Source organism: Mastigoproctus giganteus, chromosome 4 (assembly GCF_048544385.1).
Source record: "Mastigoproctus giganteus isolate SK-2022 chromosome 4, ASM4854438v1, whole genome shotgun sequence".
In the NCBI taxonomy this organism is placed as follows: domain Eukaryota; kingdom Metazoa; phylum Arthropoda; class Arachnida; order Uropygi; family Thelyphonidae; genus Mastigoproctus; species Mastigoproctus giganteus.
Genome location: NC_143578.1, coordinates 143,108,288 through 143,127,357, shown reverse-complemented (window position 1 = coordinate 143,127,357; position 19,070 = coordinate 143,108,288). Strand labels below are relative to the sequence as shown.

Sequence of the window (19,070 nt, the reverse complement as noted above, 5' to 3'; positions counted from 1 at the left end):
CTTGATCCTGAATTAGGATTTGTTCTTAGTCTTTTGGGAGATTTACAATTCTTGTGATTGATTGATCTTGGGTCCTCATATTCCATGCAGTCGTACATAATATACTGCCAAGTTTCATGAAGACTGCAGTGGCAGAGTGGGTCGTCAGTGAAACCCAAGGATGTTAGTTTCTCTTGGATTGACCCTCTCTCTGTGAGGTATGTTTATGTGCAGGCCTGGGGAGAACCAGCTCAGAGCTTTTGGGAAGGTAAATGTGATGTCCAGGATAAATTTACTGGTAGGTAGATGGATGTTTGCCATCTGTCTTGCTAGACCTGCCGCAAGTGAGCTAGGAAGTTCTTTTCTCTGCTTTGTGGTTATTAGTTGTATCAGTACTAATGCCAATGTTGGTAGTAGAGGCTCCTTTGGATAAGTGGTACAGAACACCACATCTGATAATATTTAGGTCAAAGGGTAGGACCCCGGCAAGGGCCCATAGAATGGGAGTGCTCACTGTACAGCAGGCTTTGTTGAGAGTAAGTAGAATGGCCTTTTAAATGGTTGCCAGTTTCTGTTGGTTAGTTACAATAGTTGCCCAATAGTGCCAGACCCTCGCAGCATAAAAGATGACTCATAAGAAGACTGATTTAAGGAACTGGTGGGAGCCATCATGAAACAAGTAAATACATGGGCTGTGCATGTATACTTGCTTGCACACCATTGCATGCTAGGAGTATAGTAAATAAATTTGATGAATTTGACCTGCTGGTCAAGACATCAAAGGCAGATATTATTATTAGCAGCCATATAGTGCAAGGAAGCCTGAGGTTCATGCTGTGCCAGCCAAAAAAAAAAAAATTTCCAAGAAGTTACCGAGAGAGAGAGAGAGAGAGAGAGAGAGAGAGAGAGAGAGAGAGAGAGAGAGAAGAATGATGATATCCAGCTCAGGACCCTGGGTGTGCCAAGCCCATGTTCACTAGGTGTGAGCTCCTGGTTTGGGATATCAGAAGTGGTGTCACACAGATATAAGGAATGCAGAATTTGAATTTGGGGAGTATGATGTGTACAGAAAGGATAGGAAGGAAGGAGGGGTTATTATGCTGTTAGTTAAGAAACAAAAAAATCTAAGGTAATGCATCCAATTGACATGGCTGGACAGTGCTATGTTGAGTCAGTTTGGTGTGAAATAAGCACTGGTAAAGCAAAAATGAGGGTAGTAGTGTGTTATAGGACAAATGACTCTGATGAGTACAGTGAACAACTATACAGAGAAATGGTGGGTCAGTAAATCAGAATGTGTTATAATGGGGGATTTTAACTTTCCAGATATTGACTGGAACTTGTGGATTGGACTCTAGCACACTAGCAAGACTTTTGTTCATTTACTGGATGATTGTTTTCCACAGCAGTGCTTCTCAAACTATTTGTGGTGAAGGACCAGTTCCTTTTATTTCCAATCTGTCGTGGATCGGTGCTTTTTGGAAAATACAATCTTTGCAGACAGTAACAGAAGAATCATTGCGAACCAGTAACATCCACGATGAATTGATTCGTTGTGGATCGGCACCAGTCCATGTACTGGTGCCTCCGTAGCCAGGTGGGAAGGAGCAGCAGTGCGTAGCACACGCTTCTTGATTAGACCGGGGTTCGAGCCCAACACTGCCAAATACGGAGGCGGAAAGGTCAGGGAATGACCACCGCATATCCCGGAGCAATATGGCCTTAGTTGCTAATGCTCCTAAAAACCAAATAACAAAATAACAAACCAGTCCATGTACCTCACTTTGAGTAGCACTGTTCTACAGCAGCAGCATGTTCAAGAGGCAACCAAAGGGAGTAACGATTATAGATGCATTATGAATTTACAGATAAAGGAACCACTAGGTGGCAGTGATCACAGTGTACTGGTGTGGGATTTACTTAAAGAAATAACTACCATCAGGGGTAAAGGGAAGGGTTTTTGCTTTTATAAAGGTGACTGCAGTGGTCACGAAGATTTTTTTAAATTCTATACAGTAGGACCAACAGCAAATTCTAAATGGGAAGCATTCAAGGAATTAATCTTAGAAGCTATCAGGCTTTTCATACCAACTAAGAAATACTGTTCAAGGTTTAGACCCAAAATGGATGTCAGATGAACTAATGAGACTCGTGGCAGAGAAAAAAAATGCATGGGATACATATAAATTATAGGCAACACAGATATCTATGGTAGATATAAACTTATAACTCTGGCATATATATGCTAGTGTAATCAAGTCACAAAGGAAGTTAGGAAAGCAAATGCTGAATACGAGAAATCTTTGGCAAAGGATGCAAAGACTTCTTTACCTATATACACTCTAGAAGGAAGGGGGTGATTCAGATTGGTCCACTTGATATTTATGGTTTAACTGTTGATGATTCTCCTCAGATAGCTGACAAGCTGAATGAGTATTTTGCATCTACATTCGCAATGCACCAATAAACAACCGTACCACACACACACACACACACACAGCAAAATTTCTTTCTGCTGCTCTGTTCCTGTGTTCTTTGACATATTGTACTATTTTAGCTTAAATCCCATAGTATCATTTTGCCTTCTTGATTAGGGCTTAATGTGTAACTGGAATTCACTTGTTACTTCAACAACAGCCTGCTAATTACTGAAAAGTATACTAATGCATAGCAGTTAGCTATCACTTTACTACTATTTGTGTAACACATGCTTCTTGATTAGACCGGGGTTCGATCCCGTCACCACCAAATACGGAGGTTGCGGAAAGGTCAGGGAATGACCACCGCATATTCCCGGAGCAATATGGCCTTAGTTGCTAATGCTCCTAAAAACCAAATAACAAACAAACAAACTATTTAACTCTCATGTTTTTTGTGCATGTGCTGTTTTCACACTTTCAGCTTCTAAGATGCAAGGTGATTTTTGAAGGTATTTATAAGGAAAAAAGTGAATCTTATAAGGTGACAAATGCGGTACTTGGATTGTAGGAAAGCTTTTGATACTGTTGCACATGGAAGACTACTGTGCAAATTGAAGCAGTATGGCATTAAGGGCAAGTTGCTACAATGGATAAAAGGATCATTGAGTGGAAGAATATAGAAAGTAATAATCATTGGATGCTGCTCTTCTTGGACTAATGTTATTAGGGAGGATCCCCAAGGGTTTGTAACTGGTGTTGGGCCCATCATTGTTTTGTATATTTATCAATGATATTGATGAAGGTATATCAGTCTTAATGTCGATGTTTGCAGATGATACAAAGGTTGGCAGAGTTGTTAATGACAGTAATGGCAGCATGATACTGCAACAAGATCTAGAAAAGTTGGACAGATTGGCTGAGAAGTGGCAAATGAAGTTTAACATTGACAAATGGGAAGTACTGCATATGGGTAGCAGTAATCCCAGAGAAATGTACCAACCGTGTAGTACTACACTCAGGGAGGTGGAGTTTGCTGCGAGGTGATCTCGTCGAGGTGTATAAGGCCTTGAATGGTTTGAGCAAACTCAATGCCGGTGGTATTCTTCCTCTTGCTCAGATTACAAACCTGAGGGGACATAAACTCAAATTGAGGAAAGACATTGGTAGAATAGATGTGTGGTAATTTGCTTTTAGCTGTGAGTAGTTGATTGCTGGGACAAACTTCCATTTGTCATTGGGGAAGTTCATAGCTTAAATAAATTCATGGAAGAAGTTTCCAAATTCTTGGAGTGAATGGATTGGTGAAATGGGAAGTTTTTTTTTTTGGCTGATGCTGTATAATCTGCTTTTTTGCATCATATGCCTCTGCTAATGCTAATTAAATCAAAACGATCTTTTAAAGCATTTATTGCATTAACTAGAATGTTATAAAAGAAATTAATTTTAAAATATTCTTTTTCATCGGGTATAATTTCATTATTACTTTAATATGTGAGCATTGCCTTAGAGTTCTCAAAAGATTTTTCACTCTCCAATTTGGTTGCAATTTTTTCTTCTTCCTTTATGACATTTTCAAACTTGTCATCACTTTTTTAATCTTGAAGATACTTCATCGGGTTAGTGATGTGAAGTTACAAATTAATGTAGTTACAAATACAAATTTGACAAATTTTCATTTGTCAAATCTAAACAGATTTCTTGTAAAACTTTACTTGTTATATTCATGTTGCCAAATAATGATGAACAAACAAATTTAAAATTTATAACAGTCTTTAATAAAGCACTTGCTTCAGATTTATTTTTTGCTATTGTTGATGTTGCGATCAGTTGTTTCACATTCAAGAAACTGTCAAAGGATTCGGTTATTTCTTCCAGTTTGTATCTCAGTGAGCCCATCTGGTGTCATTACGTGCTTTTAAAGTTAACCCTTTAAAATATTGCTTTAAAATATTCCACCTTCATTGAGATGACGAGAAAAAAGTGTAAAAAAGCTGTACAATATCAAAAAACGACATGGCTTCAAAAAAAAAACAACTTGCTGCATCATTTATTACAAGGAAAGCGAAAAGCATGGTACAAAGAATGCTTTAGCATTAATAGAGGCATATGATGCAAGAAAACAAGCTTATGCAGCATCAGCAAAAAAAAAAAAAAAAAAAAACCACTCCCATTTCACCACTCCGTTCGTTCAAAATACCTGTCCAGCTGAGCCTTAAATTTATTTAAGCTATCAACTTCCACAAGGGATGGAAGTCTGTTCCACCAACCAACTACCCGCTGGCTAAAGACACATTTCCGCACATCTATCCTACATCTGTCTTTCCTCAATTTGAATTTATGCCCTCTAAGGTGATTCTTCTGAGCAAGAGGAAGAATCCCATCAGCATGGGATTCTTCTGTCTAACACCTCTATCAGATCACCTTGCCTGTGCCTAGTCTCCAGACATTGTAATTTGCAAAATTTAAGACTTTCTTCATAAGAGCAACCATTTGTTCTATTCACTAATCTTGTTGCCCTTCTCTGTACTCGTTTCAGCAGCTCTCCATCCTTCTTGAAATATGGCCTCCAGACCTGTACACAGTACTCAAGGTGTGAACTGACCATTGCCTTATACAAGGGAATAATCACCTCCTTATCTCAGCTAGAAAAATTCCTGTATATCATTGACAAGACACCATGAGCTACTCTTGCAGTCCGTGTGCACTGCTCAGAAAACTTCATATCTGCCTGCACAATTACCCCCAGGTCCTTTTCATTCTCTACCACTGTCAGTGTAGTACCACAGAGCTGATACGTTGCTCTGGGGTTGCTGTTTCCCATATGTAGCACTTTACATTTGTCAATGTTAAACTTCATTTGCCACCTCTCAGCCCATCTGCTCAACCTTTCCAGATTCTGTTGCAGCAGCAGCAGCAGCAGCAGCAGCATAGCGTCAGTAGCGTCCTTAACAACTCTGCAAACTTGGACATTTAAGCTTGATATACCATCATCAATATTATTTATAAATACAGAAAACAACAATGGACCCAACACTGAACCCTGAGGGACTCCACTAATAACATTAGTCCACATGAGCAGTGTCCATTAATTACCACTCCCTGTCTTCTGCCACTCAACCATCCCTTTATCCACAGCAACAATTTTCCACCAGTGCCACACTGCTCCAATTTGTACAGCAGTCTTCCATGTGCAACAGTATCAAAAGCCTTTCTAAGATCCAAATATATAATATCAAAGTTATTCACTGCATCCAATTCTTTTGTGACTACTTCATAGTATCCAATCAAATTGGTCAGGCAAGACCTTCCCTTAACAAAACCATGCTGTGTCTGAGCTATAACTGAATTCTTGTCAAGATGATCCTGCAGTGCTTCTTTAACCAGTGCTTCCATTAATTTTCCTGGAACAGAAGTTAAACTCACAGGTCTATAATTATTTGTGTCAGCCTTTGATCCTCCTTTGTGAATTGGGGTTACATTTGCACATCTCCAGTCTGTGGGTACCTCCCCTGAGTACAAGGAAGCTCTTATAATTATGGCTAACGGATTGCTTACTTCCTTTACTGCCTCCTTTAATATAACTGGATAGATCCATCCACCCCAGGTGCCTTTCTTGTATTTATCTACTTCTGGAGGATCGTTAGGCAGGGGAGGCAATTTGCTGAAGCTGAGTTCTAAATCAGCTTTGATAAAGGAGGATGAGGTCATCTGCATAGGACATGCAGTCCACAGGACCTAGATCCATAAGAAAAATTCATCTAGTATTAAGTTCCAGAAGTAGGGCCTGAGAACTGAGACCTGTGGACAATCTCTAACAACTGGTCAGGAAGTTTTCTGAAAATTTGTTTGAACAGTTACTGAGCGATTGAAGAGAGTTCTGGAGACAGCTGTAGAGGTTCAGTGGAATAGATCCCATCCACCCCAGGTGCCTTTTTTATGTTTATCCTCAACAATTTCTCCTCCACTTTGCTCTCAGTTATTACAAAATCATCTAGCTCACTGCCAGGGTTTAACTCACCTCTGGCATTCCCCTCCCTGAATAACTCCTCATGGGTGAATGTAGATGAAAAATACTCATTTAGTTTGTTAGCCACCTGAGCAGGATCATCAACAGTCAAATCATCAATATCCAGTGGACCAATCTGATTTATCCCTTTCCTTCTGGAGTATACATAGGTAAAGAACTCTTTTCTGTTTTCTTTGCATCCTTTGCCAAGGATTTCTAATAATCTGCCTTTGCTGCCTAATCTCCTTCGTGACTTGGTTACAGACCAGCTGACATATATCATAGGCTTCCATGTCACACATTAATTTATATTGACGTGGGATATATATATAAATTTAAATTTATATTTATATCCCATGCATTTTTCTTCTCTGCCACATGTCTCATTAGTTCATCTGACATCCATTTAGGCCTAAACCTTGAACAATATTTCTTAGTTGGTATGTAAAGCCTAGTAGCTTCCAAGATAAATTCTTTGAATGCTTCCCATTTTGAATTTGCTGTTGGTAACATCATCAGTTGGTCCCACTGTATAGAATTTAAACACTGTCTCAGACCATCGTAGTTGCCTTTACGAAAGCAAAAACCCTTCCCTTTACCCTTGACGGTAGTTACCTCTTTGAGTATATTCCACTTCAGCACACTGTAATCACTGCCACCTAGTAGTTCCTTTATCTGCATATTTTTAATGCATGAAGAATCACTACTGATAATCAGATCAAGAGTATTACTCCCTCTAGTTGTCTCCTGAACATGCTGATGTAGAAAACAATCATCCAATAAATTCACAAAAGCTTTGCTAGTGTGTGAGTGACCAACCCACAAATTCCAGTCAATATGTGGGAAATTAAAATCCCCCATTATAAGATTCTCTGATTTACTGGCCCACTCTATTTCCCTGTACAGTTTCTTATTATACTCATCAGAGTCATTAGGTCTATAGCACACTACTACTCTCAATTTTGATCTCCCAATGATAATGTCACACCAAACTGACTCAACACTTCACTGTCCAGCGATGTCAACTGGCTTTACTTCCTTGGATTTTATGTGTTTCTTAATTAATAGCATAACCCCTCCTATTCTGTATATCCTTTCTGTACACATTGTACTCCCCAAATTCCATTTCTGCATTCTTTATATCTGTGTGACACCATGTCTCTGATATCTCAACAATATCAGAGACATGGTGTCAGATATTGTTGAGATATCAGAGACATGGTGTCACAGATATCTCAATAATATCTGCCTTTGATGTTTTGAACAATACCTCAAATTCATCAAATTTATTTACCAAACTCCTAGCATTGATGTACATGCAAGTATACATGCACCTGTTCCTATTCTTAGCTACCCTAACACAACCCATGTGTTTACTTGTATTGCAATGACTACCAGGCTGCTGCACATTCCAATAGAAGCAGTGCAAGAATCACTTTCACCTCTGCCAGTGGCTACTGATAATCTATTAGTTCTTGTATCCCCCCCCAAGCTAGCAGTTTTCCGACCCACTTAACACTGCCTCGATAGCATCAGCAAATATTCTTGCACCCTTTCTATTTAAGTGTATCCCATTCCTGTAGAAGCAGTCTATCTTTCCAGGGCCAAATTCATTGACAAGGCTCTCATCATATACTCCCTCCTATCAAGTCTGGGCAGAATTGCACACACTTTCAAATTCAACTCTAATTCCTTGAGTTTGTCACAGACATTCTCTCAGATATGCCAGACAAGCTGCACTTGTTACCTGGGAGTCTAAAATGCTCATGGAACTGATATTCAGGTGACACTCAAGTCAAGTGGACCCAATTTCGGCGAAGTCCGGACGGTCTGTGACAGCCAAATCCTCTGCTTGCACCTTCAAGATGGTGGGGCTGTTAGTAATCTTGGGTATAACCGCCATGCACAAGTACATGGTGGGTGACATAAGCAAGGGTCGAGGTGTGAACCAACGTAAGCAGGGGTAGAGGTGTGGCACACACACCACATTGAAGAATGCCGCCCCTCTATGTTACCAAGCAGTACTAGGTGGTAGATGACTCTCATCAACCGGTGCAATACCACCGCTTTGCTTATTGGAGGCTTGAAGTGGTGGAACCCATGTTTAGTCTCTAGAGCTAAGTTCCGCTCAACCCTTCCCCATCTCTTCCATCATTCAGTATGATTAATGACTTTTGAGGTTATGATGAACATCGTGGTGAGATCCAATATTCCTTACATTTCGAGGGTACAGCTCTAAAACGGTGTTCGCAGGCCAGCCGCTAGTTAGTACACCAGACCGAACCTATTGGTAACTCTCTAGGAGGCTTCCGGATCAGCTAGTGTATAATCTTGCTACCTCTACTCTGCCAGATAGTGACTGGAGGGAGTCCGAGTAGTGTGTATGCGGGGAGCATTGTCGAGGCCACGTTATGTCAAGGATCTGGGTATATTCTTACCATGTTTACGCCATATCAAAAATATTTCTTTACTTCATACAGCAAGTCCCACCCACTTTTTTTTACTATTGAATACACCATGAATTGTCAAACTAATAGAGCAAGCTTATCTGCGAAAAGATCTAAATCTCCCAAGCACTTCCTAATTCATTTCACAAATATACGTGGTCTCAATTCTAATCTCAACGATGTACATTTCCACTTGCAGTCTGCCAAACCCCATGTACTTTTTCTGATAGATTCTAAGTTATCGGTTGATTCAACTACTGGTCATCTCAGATGCCCAAATTATTCGCTGTATGATTCTTTTCGCCTTAAAGGTGGTACTTGTCCATATGTCCGTTCTGATATTCCCTGTCAGAGACTTGGAAATTTGGAATCTCCTCTCTTTAATCTTCTCTGGCTTAAAATCTCTCTACCTTATTGTGTCAAATTCATCTGTTGTCTCTACCGTTCTCCCAACTCCACTAATCGCTTGGAGCCTTTGACTTCCTCTCTTTGCAACTTGACTTTCTCCAGTCCAACTTTCCTAACAGTGAGGTAATTTTCCTTGGTGATTTTAATGTTCACAACTCCAGCTGGCTTCCGTTTTCTAGTCACACCGACCCAGCTGGTCGAGATGCTGAGGCTTTTGCAATTACTAATGATCTTGCACAGATTGTTCATTTACCTACAAGAATACCGGACAATCCTAATCATACAGCCAATACGCTTGATCTTTTTCTCGCAAACAACCCTTCTAAGTACATGGTCGAAGTGAGAGGTCCTTTACGCACTTCAGATCACAACTTGATGATTGTCTCTTCTCCAATGAAACCTTTATCTCATGGCTATTCCCAACCTCGTGTTGTTTGGCATTACAAGAATGCAAAATGGGATGACCTGCGAGACTTTTCTTCTTTTCCTTGGTCGGATTACTGTTTCAAAAGTTCTGATGTCAATGATTGCTCAGATCGTGTCAGTGAAATTATTCTTGCAGGAATGGAATCTTTTATCTCACACTCCACTTTAAAATCTCTTCTTTTATCTAAACCTTGGTTTTCCAATAAATGTGCTAAAGCTGTTCAAGAGAAGAATGTTGCATATCGTAATTGGCTTGTTTCTAATTCTTCAGTTTATTTTTCTGCCTACACCAAAGCTCGCAACAATTGTAAAGTAGTTATTAACCTGTCCAAACTAGAGTTTGAACAGGCTAAGAGTAGAAAACTTGCTTCTTGCCCTAATGGCAGCCCAGCATTCTGGTCTCTTACCAAAGCTATTGACCGCAACTTTTGCCCATCTCTGCTCCCACCTCTGTCCAAACCAGATGGTTCTGTTGTCACTTCAGCCAAGGATAAAGCTGACCTGCTAGCATCCCATTTTTCTTTCAATTCGTGCCTTAACGATCTTGGTAAAACACCTCCCACTATTCCCAACACGCTCCATTCAATTCCTCCTGTGGTCTTCCGTCAAAAGGATGTCAGAAGGATTTTGACGAATCTTGATGCTAAGAAAGCTCCAGGTCCCGATGGTATTTTTCCACTTGTTCTCAAAACCTGTGCTCCTGAACTTGCTCCTATTCTTTGCCGCCTTTTTTCACTTTCTTATTCCAAAGGTGTTTTTCCTTCTGCTTGGAAATTTGCTCATATCCAGCCAGTTCCTAAAAAGGGTGACAAATCTCTCCCATCCAATTATCGTCCCATTGCAATTACTTCTACTCTTTCTAAAGTAATGGAGAAATCAATTAACCGCCAACTCTTAAACTACCTAGAAACCTTCCATCTTATCAACGATCGCCCGTATGGATTTCGTCAGTGTCGTTCCACTCGTGATATTCTAGCTTATGTTACCCATTTATGGACTAATTCAATGGAAAGGTTCGGTGAAACACAAGTAGTTGCTCTTGACATCTCAAAGGCTTTCGATCGTGTTTGGCATAAAGGTCTTCTAAACAAGCTTCCATCTTATGGTTTGCCAACTGTTTTTAGTAATTGGTTATCCAGTTTTCCCTCTGATCGCTCACTAGCATTAGCATTAGCAGTAATAGAGGCATTTGATGCAAGAAAGCAAGCTTATGCAGCATCAGCCAAAAAAAAAAAAAAAAAAAACACTTCCACTTCACCCCTCTGTTCGTTCAAAATACCTGTCCAGCTGAGCCTTAAACTTATTTAGGCTGTCAACTCCCACGACAAGGGATGGAAGTCTGTTCCACCAACCAACCACCCGCTGGCTAAAGGCAAATTTCCGCACGTCTATCCTACATCTGTCTTTCCTCAATTTGAATTTATGCCCTCTCAGGTGATTATTCTGAGCAAGAGGAAGAATCCCATCAGCATTGAGCATGCTCAAACCATTCAAGGCTTTATACACCTCTATCAGATCACCTCGTGGTGCCTAGTCTCCAGACACTGTAATTTGCAAAACTTAAGCCTTTCTTCGTAACAGCACCCCCCCTTTGTTCCATTCACTAATCTTGTTGCCCTTCTCTGTACTCGTTCCAGCAGCTCTACATCCTTCTTGAAATGAGGCCTCCAGACCTGTATACAGTACTCTAGGTGTGATCTGACCATTGCCTTATACAAGGGAATAATCACCTCCTTATCCCTGCTAGAAAAATTCCTATATATCATTGACAATACACTATGAGCTACTATTGCAGCCTGTCTGCACTGCTCAGAGAACTTCATATCTGCCTGCACAACGACCCCCAGGTCCCTTTAATTCTCTACCACTGTCAGTGTAGTACCACAGAGTTGATACATTGCTCTGGGGTTGCTGTTTCCCATGTGTAGTACTTTACATTTGTCAATGTTAAACTTCATTTGCCACCTCTCAGCCCATCTGCTCAACCTTTCCAGATCCTGTTGCAGCAGCATAGTGTCAGTAGTGTCCTTGACAACCCTGCCTACCTTTGTATCGTCTGCAAACTTCGACATTAAGCTTGATATACCATCATCAATATCATTTATGAATACAGAAAACAATAATGGACCCAACACTGAGGGTGATGGTAGGTGGTTCTCTGTCTTTAACTTCTCCACTAATGCTGGTGTCCCCCAAGGTACACTTCTTTCCCCCACTCTTTTCCTCTTGTATATTAATGGCCTTCTTCCATCGACTGGAAATCCTATCCATAGTTTTTCCGATAATAGCACATTGCATTCCACTTTCCATTTTGAGAAACCTTGTCCTGCTCAATCAGCTTCAACTTCTCGAAAATCTGCTACCAATTCGTTAAATGCTGATCTTCAGGTAATTCTCCAGTGGAGTAAAGACAACTTAGTTGATTTCAACCATCCTAAAACTCAGTCTTGTCTTATATCTCGCAAGCGGACCGGGCTAGCCGTGTGGGTAAAGTGCCTGCCTGGCAACCCAAAGGTCACGGATTCGATTCCCACCTCGGGCTTGGATCAAAGTACTGCAAAAACCTAGGGAGGTGCATTATGGCCACAGAAGCGTATGTGCCAACAACTACTAAAAAAAAAAAAATAAATAAAAAAATAAAATAAAATATCTCGCAAAAAGGATTCTTCTGCTCCTATGATTATCTTTAGTGACACTCCGATTTCTAGGCAAAATGATATATCCCTTTTGGGGATTACCCTGACTTCTAATCTCTCTTGGCACAAGCACATTACAAATATTGCTTCTTCTGCATCTAAAAAACTTGGTTTTCTCTTTCGCTCTCGGCGTTACTTTTCTTCCAAACAGCTGGCACAAGCACATTACAAATATTGCTTCTTCTGCATCTAAAAAACTTGGTTTTCTCTTTCGCTCTCGGCGTTACTTTTCTTCCAAACAGCTGCTCACTCTGTATAAATCACTCTGTGCAAATCTGCCCTGCCAAGGAATATTATTCCCACATTTGGGGTGGTTCCCCCAAAACCTCTCTCAGGCTTCTTAATTCCATTCAGAAGAGGGCAATTAGGTTAATTAATGACTCATCTCAAATCTGCCCTGCCAAGGAATATTATTCCCACATTTGGGGTGGTGCCCCCAAAACCTCTCTCAGGCTTCTTGATTCCATTCAGAAGAGGGCAATTAGGTTAATTAATGACTCATCTCTAACAGAGTCTCTGCAGTCGCTATCTCATAGACGTACTGTTTCTGCTGCATGCCTCTTCTACAGATACTTCTATGGGCACTGTTCTTCTGAATTAGCTTCTATAATTCCTGCTCTCTCTTTCAAAACGGTCCGAACACGTGCCGCCACCAGCCAACATCCATTTACTGTCCAACTTCAAACTCACAGAACCAACTTTTCATCTTCCTCGTTTATTCATTCAACTGCCGTTTTCTGAAACAACCTTCCTTCATACGTATTTCTTGAAAATTACAGTCTATAGAAGTTCAAGTCCAATGTCAACAAATATCTTCTTTCATCTTCTCAACCTCCAACCCAAGCATGGTACTAAGTACTATAGGTTCTAACACCTCTCGTGTTTGGGGTTTACATAAAAAAAAAAAAAAAAAAAAATCAACTCTGTGGTACTACACTGACAGTGGTAGAGAATGAAAAGAACTCGTGGGGTAATTGTGCAGGCAGATATGAAGTTTTGTGAACAGTGCAGACAGTCTGTAAGAGTACCTCATGGTGTCTTGTCAATGATATACAGGAATTTTTCTAGCTAAGATAAGGATGTGATTATCCCCTTGTATATGGCAATGGTCAGACCACACCTTGAGTACTGTATACAGGTCTGAAGGCCTCGTTTTAAGAAAGATGTAGAGCTGTTGGAACGAATACAGAGAAGGGCAACAAGCTTAGTGAATGGAACAAAGGGTTGCCCTTACGAAGACAAGCTTAAGTTTTCCAAATTACATTGTCTGGAGACTAGGCACCTGCGAGGTGATCTTATTGAGGAGTATAAAGCCTCGAATGGTTTGAGCAAGCTCAATTCTGATGGGATTCTTCCTCTTGCTCAGAATAATCCCCTGAGAGAGCATAAATTCAAATTTAGGAAAGACAGTTGTAAGATAGACCAACTTCTACAACAACTTCCATCTGCTGTTGTAGAAGTCAATAGCTTAAAGAGATTCAGTGTAGAACTTGACAAACATTTGGAGCCAGTGGGTGGTTGATTGCTGGAACAAACTTCCATCTGTTGTTGTAGAAGTCAATAGCTTAAAGAGATTCAATGTCGAACTTGACAAACATTTGGAGCCAGTCGATGGGTGAAATAAGGGTATTTTTGTTTGTTTTTTTTTTTTGCTGATGCTATATAAGCTTGCTTTCTTGCATCGTGTGCGTTTGCTAATATATAACCAATCTTTATCATCCACTTGTATACATCTTGCAATTTATCCCCGGCCAGATTGAAGAAGACATTAAAATTGTTTTATGCATTGATTTCTCCCTAGACCTCTCAAAAAATGGTTGACATTTATGTGTCATGCCAACTGTTGTGCTACAGAATACAGCACTGCAAAAATCAATTAGACAAGCGGTTAGTCATGCATTGCATTGCATTTTAAACATAATTTGAATTTTTTTTTATAGTCATAGTGCTCCAGGTTCTTTATATAATTCTGATGCTGATCGCATATTTGGACTATGAAGGAATATTAAAATCCACTGATTTAGCTTTGTTAGATTCAGATTTATTCAGTTTTTTTCTATTATAGTTATTTATTTTTTCCCAAATTTTCTTATTTCTGTTTTCAGTCATTTGTCAGTATTTGCATTTTGTGTTCAAGTTAAGATAAATGTTACAACTATTGCTTCTAGTAGGTATGTGATAGTGTTTTTATTTAGCAGGTGAGTGGAGATTCACCACATTTATTGAGTTGCTTATTTGTATATTTTATATGAATTTGAGTTAAAAAAAAAAGGAAAATAAGAATTTAAAATATATTTTTTTTTAATAAATAGTTTTCAAGTGAAAGAAGAAGGAGATCACAAGCTGTGCTTTGATAATATTTTCAGTCATTTCTCTACAAAAACGATTTATTTTGAAATTTATGTGGATATGAAAGTAGAGGATGATGATGACCAGTGGGAAAATATGGATTTGGAGTTTCCTCCTGAGCTTGTATATAATGACACAATTGACCAGATTAAGGTAAGGCATTTTAGTTATTAATTATTCCATCATTCCAAGGTCTGCAAACTCCAATTCGAACTTTATTAGTTTTAAGGCACATGTATGCCTACATCATGTCTGTCTGTCTGCATATAACAACTCAACTCCCATCAGATGGATTTTCATGAAATTCTATGTTTGGGCCTTTTAAAAATATTTGTTGAGCTGTTCCAAATTTCATTTAAATCAGAGCAGCAGAAATCCATCAATTATTATTACTTTGCTTGTCGATCCTCCTGTATTAACTTGGACCAAGGTACAATGTGTTTCAGGGAGCAAGCAATTCCATTACATTATCTAAAGTGCTCTCTCTGTCTAGAGCTCTTGGAAGGTGATTATTGATTCTCTTTTGTTTCCAAATATTTTCCTTATTTTTATACTCTGAAGTAGCTCTTTTGTCCTTGCTTATCTCATTACCACAAGACAGCCTCATTACAGCCTGTATAGTTCTTGTTCTGCAAAATCCTTAAAACAACATGTAATAACCCCCTAGTAAATGGATTTTCATAAAATTTTATATTTCACTCTAATACAATGATTTGTGGAGCCATCCCAAATTTCATTAAAATTGGACCAATAGAAATCCAGTAATTATTATCATTTTTTTGTACATATCACATAGGCTGTGCATATATTGTAGCTGAAGTGCTGGATACCATGTTTGTTATGATACATAACCAATCCGGTGCCTCCGTAGCCAGGTGGGCAGTGCATAGCACACGCGTCTTGATTAGACTGGGGTTCGAGCACATGCCCACCAAATACGTAGGATGCGGAAAGGTCAGGGAATGACCACCGCATATCCCCAGAGCAATATGGCCTTAGTTGCTAATGCTCCTAAAAAAAAAAAAACTAAATAAATAAACATAACCAATCAGATTCTGGCTGCAGTTGATACTTTCATTACAAAATCCAAAACTCATTGCATTCATCAAAATTCCTGCTGGAATATAAATTGCTTTAATGCCAAACAGGAGAAATGCCACACTTGGTTTTTATAAATAAGTAAAACTCAACAAAATTACGGATAATATGTATTATGATAGTAATACTAGATTGAAAATTGCTCGGATTAATGGTCAGTGCTCCTATCAGGTGGCATTACAACTTGCTGAACAGCTAGACAAGGCAAGTGATGTCCTGTACTTGAGCCCTACACAGTTGGAGATTTAGTAAAAGGATATCCATTAAGGTATCAGATTGTGCAGCATAGTCAAGGGTGTAAGGCTGCTATAATTATAGGTAACCAAGGTTTGGTATGTATGCAGACTGACTTGACTTTTTCTCATGGAGTCTGTGTAGAATTAATTGGAAACATTGGTAGAATTTGTGGATACTAATGCCCATTAGTGCTTTGGGGCAGTGACATGACTGATAATAGAGGGGTACTCTCCATGGAATGTTTTTGGCCAACAGACCAGGTGGTGAATAGAATGGATCAGTTAAGTACCTTCTCAAATACACCAGGGCAGTTGAATATTGCTGTCACTCTTATAAGCTCCTCATTGAGTAATTATATTTTTAATTGGTGAATGCTGGACATTTGGTCTATGAATGACCATCGGGTCATACTTTAAGGTGTGATAGATAAGGGATGCCATACACAGGATATAGATGAAGATATTGTTTAATCTGTGGGCTTCTCCAGTGAATTGGCCTGTCTTTATTTGTAAAGTTATAGAAAGTTTGAATGAATATAATGAACAAAGATGGAATATCAGCTTGACATCTAACAGAGCACAGACGTTGGGAAGTATTTTGTGTGAGGCTATATGAAGTTCAACGAGAAGTGAAAAAACAGGGGAAACTCTGCTGTGATGATGGACTACTGACTCCTTTAATAGCATATGAACAGGTGCAACATGACCATAACATCAACATGACTTGTGCCACTAAGCCTTAATCTCAACAATGATAACAATAATACATTCATAATTATTCTTTTTCACTGGTTCTTTTTTTATTATTATTATATTAATTTTGTTTGAACAGTTATCATAAAAATAGTTTTTCTTAAAAGAAAAGCATATCTTCAGGTTTTATGTCTGCAGATATGCTTATGTCAGATTTTAAAGATTAATAAGAGACATGAGGTAGCTTTCTAAGTATAACAGGTGACAATGATCAAACTTTCTTTGGAACATTAATAGGAAGAAATAATTTTGTTTATTGAACACAAACAAAGTTAGTATTAGTCATGTTGTGCAAGGAAGTTCTAGGCTTTTGCTGCCAAGTCCAAAAAAAAAATAAATAATAAATAATAATAAAATAATTAATTAAAATAAACTATTTAACTCCTTCCTTTTGTAGATGTCTATCTTACTGAGCTTTAAACTTCCCCAAACTGTTAGCAACTATCAGGTAAGTTATTTCAGTAATTTAACAACCCACTTCTTAAAATAAAAGCACATTCCTGCAATGTAGTCTAAGCCTCTTCCCCTGTAATCATTTATAAGAGCGAAAACTTGTTTTACTTTAACCTCTCAAAGCCATGTAATCAAGTCTACTTTAAGATATCTAGTTTCTTTTCTGGAACAGACTCCCAGAAATCAGCAATGCATATTGCTGATTTTTCCAGTCATTTTGCCCATATCTGGACTATTTCTAGACGGTTACTGTCTTTTTTTTTTAAATTTTTTTATTTTATTTTTTTTTTTACGTATGGTCTCCCTATTTGAACACTATTCAGAGTGTGGTTTTACAATGACTTTATACAGTTCATGGTGTAAATATATATAAAGATAGCATTAACCTCGCTGTTCCTCAAGCATACAGGAGCTGTGTAATGCACATATGGATTTAGTTAGAAAGTAGCAAACAGGCAGTTATGTCAGTTATGCATTAAATCAATCACCTTGAATAAAAATAAATATTATCCAAATGCTAACTCACAAATCTTGTTATTATAAAAATGGAGAAAGGGGAGGAGGCAAGGGCGTATGTAACATACTGTGAACATCAACTTAAATGTTCTTGCCGGCAATGTACATTTTATAGACAAAAAAAGAAAGTCAACTTCAAGAATAGAATGAAAGAAAATGCAAAACACCAATTATGCCATTATATTGACGTTAGAGACCGCAAAGATATTAGGGATACATACTGTAAGATGGACTTCAAAAGCACAACTACTAGTTAGCAGAAATTAAAAGTGGGTACAATTTATATGGAGAATGACTAATAAAGTTCTGAATAGTACGTAGATAGAAAATATGCCATTTTATTATATATTGTTACATAAATGGCTGCATGAGAGAGAGAGAGATTAAATTAATATTGTATTAAAACTAATCTTTGTATTTGCAGAATTCAGTCAACAAAGTGAAAGATAATCTGAACAAAGTGAAACATTTTCAGGATCAAATGCGTGCCATTGAAGCTCGTGATAGAAATGTCCAAGAACATAATTTTACAAGAGTGAATCAGTTTTCTCTCCTTACAATATTAGTGATGTTAGTTGTTGGGGCAGTCCAAGTTCTCATGGTAAGAAGCCTTTTTGAAGAAAAGAGTAAGCTGCACAGAATTTTTAAACTATTATCCTGATGTATACAATGCATAGAACATCCCCTTAGTGTACTCTTTACTCACAAAGTTAATAAGGTCGAAGCACTTCTCCTTGAAACCAATGTGCCATATGACATTTATTGTTTTTAATTTTTTTTTTTTTTAACTTATCTGGTAAATAGAAATGTGACCTTCTCTTAAATGTGTACTTCAGTGACAAAAAAAAAGTAAGATTAATATTTTTTCTTTGGAGAATTTGAAATGGTGAGTTCAGAGAATAAATATGACATGTATTTTGTAAGGCCATTTGAAGTATGCATTCTAATAGCAATTGTTTTATTTTTCCAAAAATGCTCAAATGTTTTAATAAGCAGAAATTATACATGGAAAAAATAGAACCTCTAAGTTTTATTTACAGAGATAAATTAACTTCCCACATATTCCACGACTTAAATTTAGCTGGTTATATAAGTGCATAAAAAATTTATTCATATGCCTTATTGTAAAAATTAATATTTCAGGGTTAATTTCAGTAAAATGCAAAACTTATTTTTAATTAAATTTAATTCACTGGCTTTCATTATTAAACTATCCACTACTTAAATTATAACGTGACCAAGTAGGGACTTTATGCCCAAAAGCAGGACTACATAGCTTGTCC

General features: G+C 38.3%; 1 protein-coding gene across 1 annotated transcript in view; it reads left to right on the top strand.

The window, feature by feature from the left end:
* The window catches only part of opm (transmembrane emp24 domain-containing protein opossum), a 61,589-nt gene extending 43,058 nt beyond the window's left edge, over positions 1 to 18,531 (top strand). The window contains exons 3-4 of the mRNA XM_090371814.1: positions 14,695 to 14,884; positions 18,212 to 18,531. Coding sequence (XP_090227940.1) covers positions 14,695 to 14,884; positions 18,212 to 18,448 — 427 coding nt within the window. The 3' untranslated portion in view covers positions 18,449 to 18,531. The remainder of the gene's footprint in view (positions 1 to 14,694; positions 14,885 to 18,211) is intronic.
* The last annotated feature ends 539 nt before the right edge of the window (positions 18,532 to 19,070 follow it).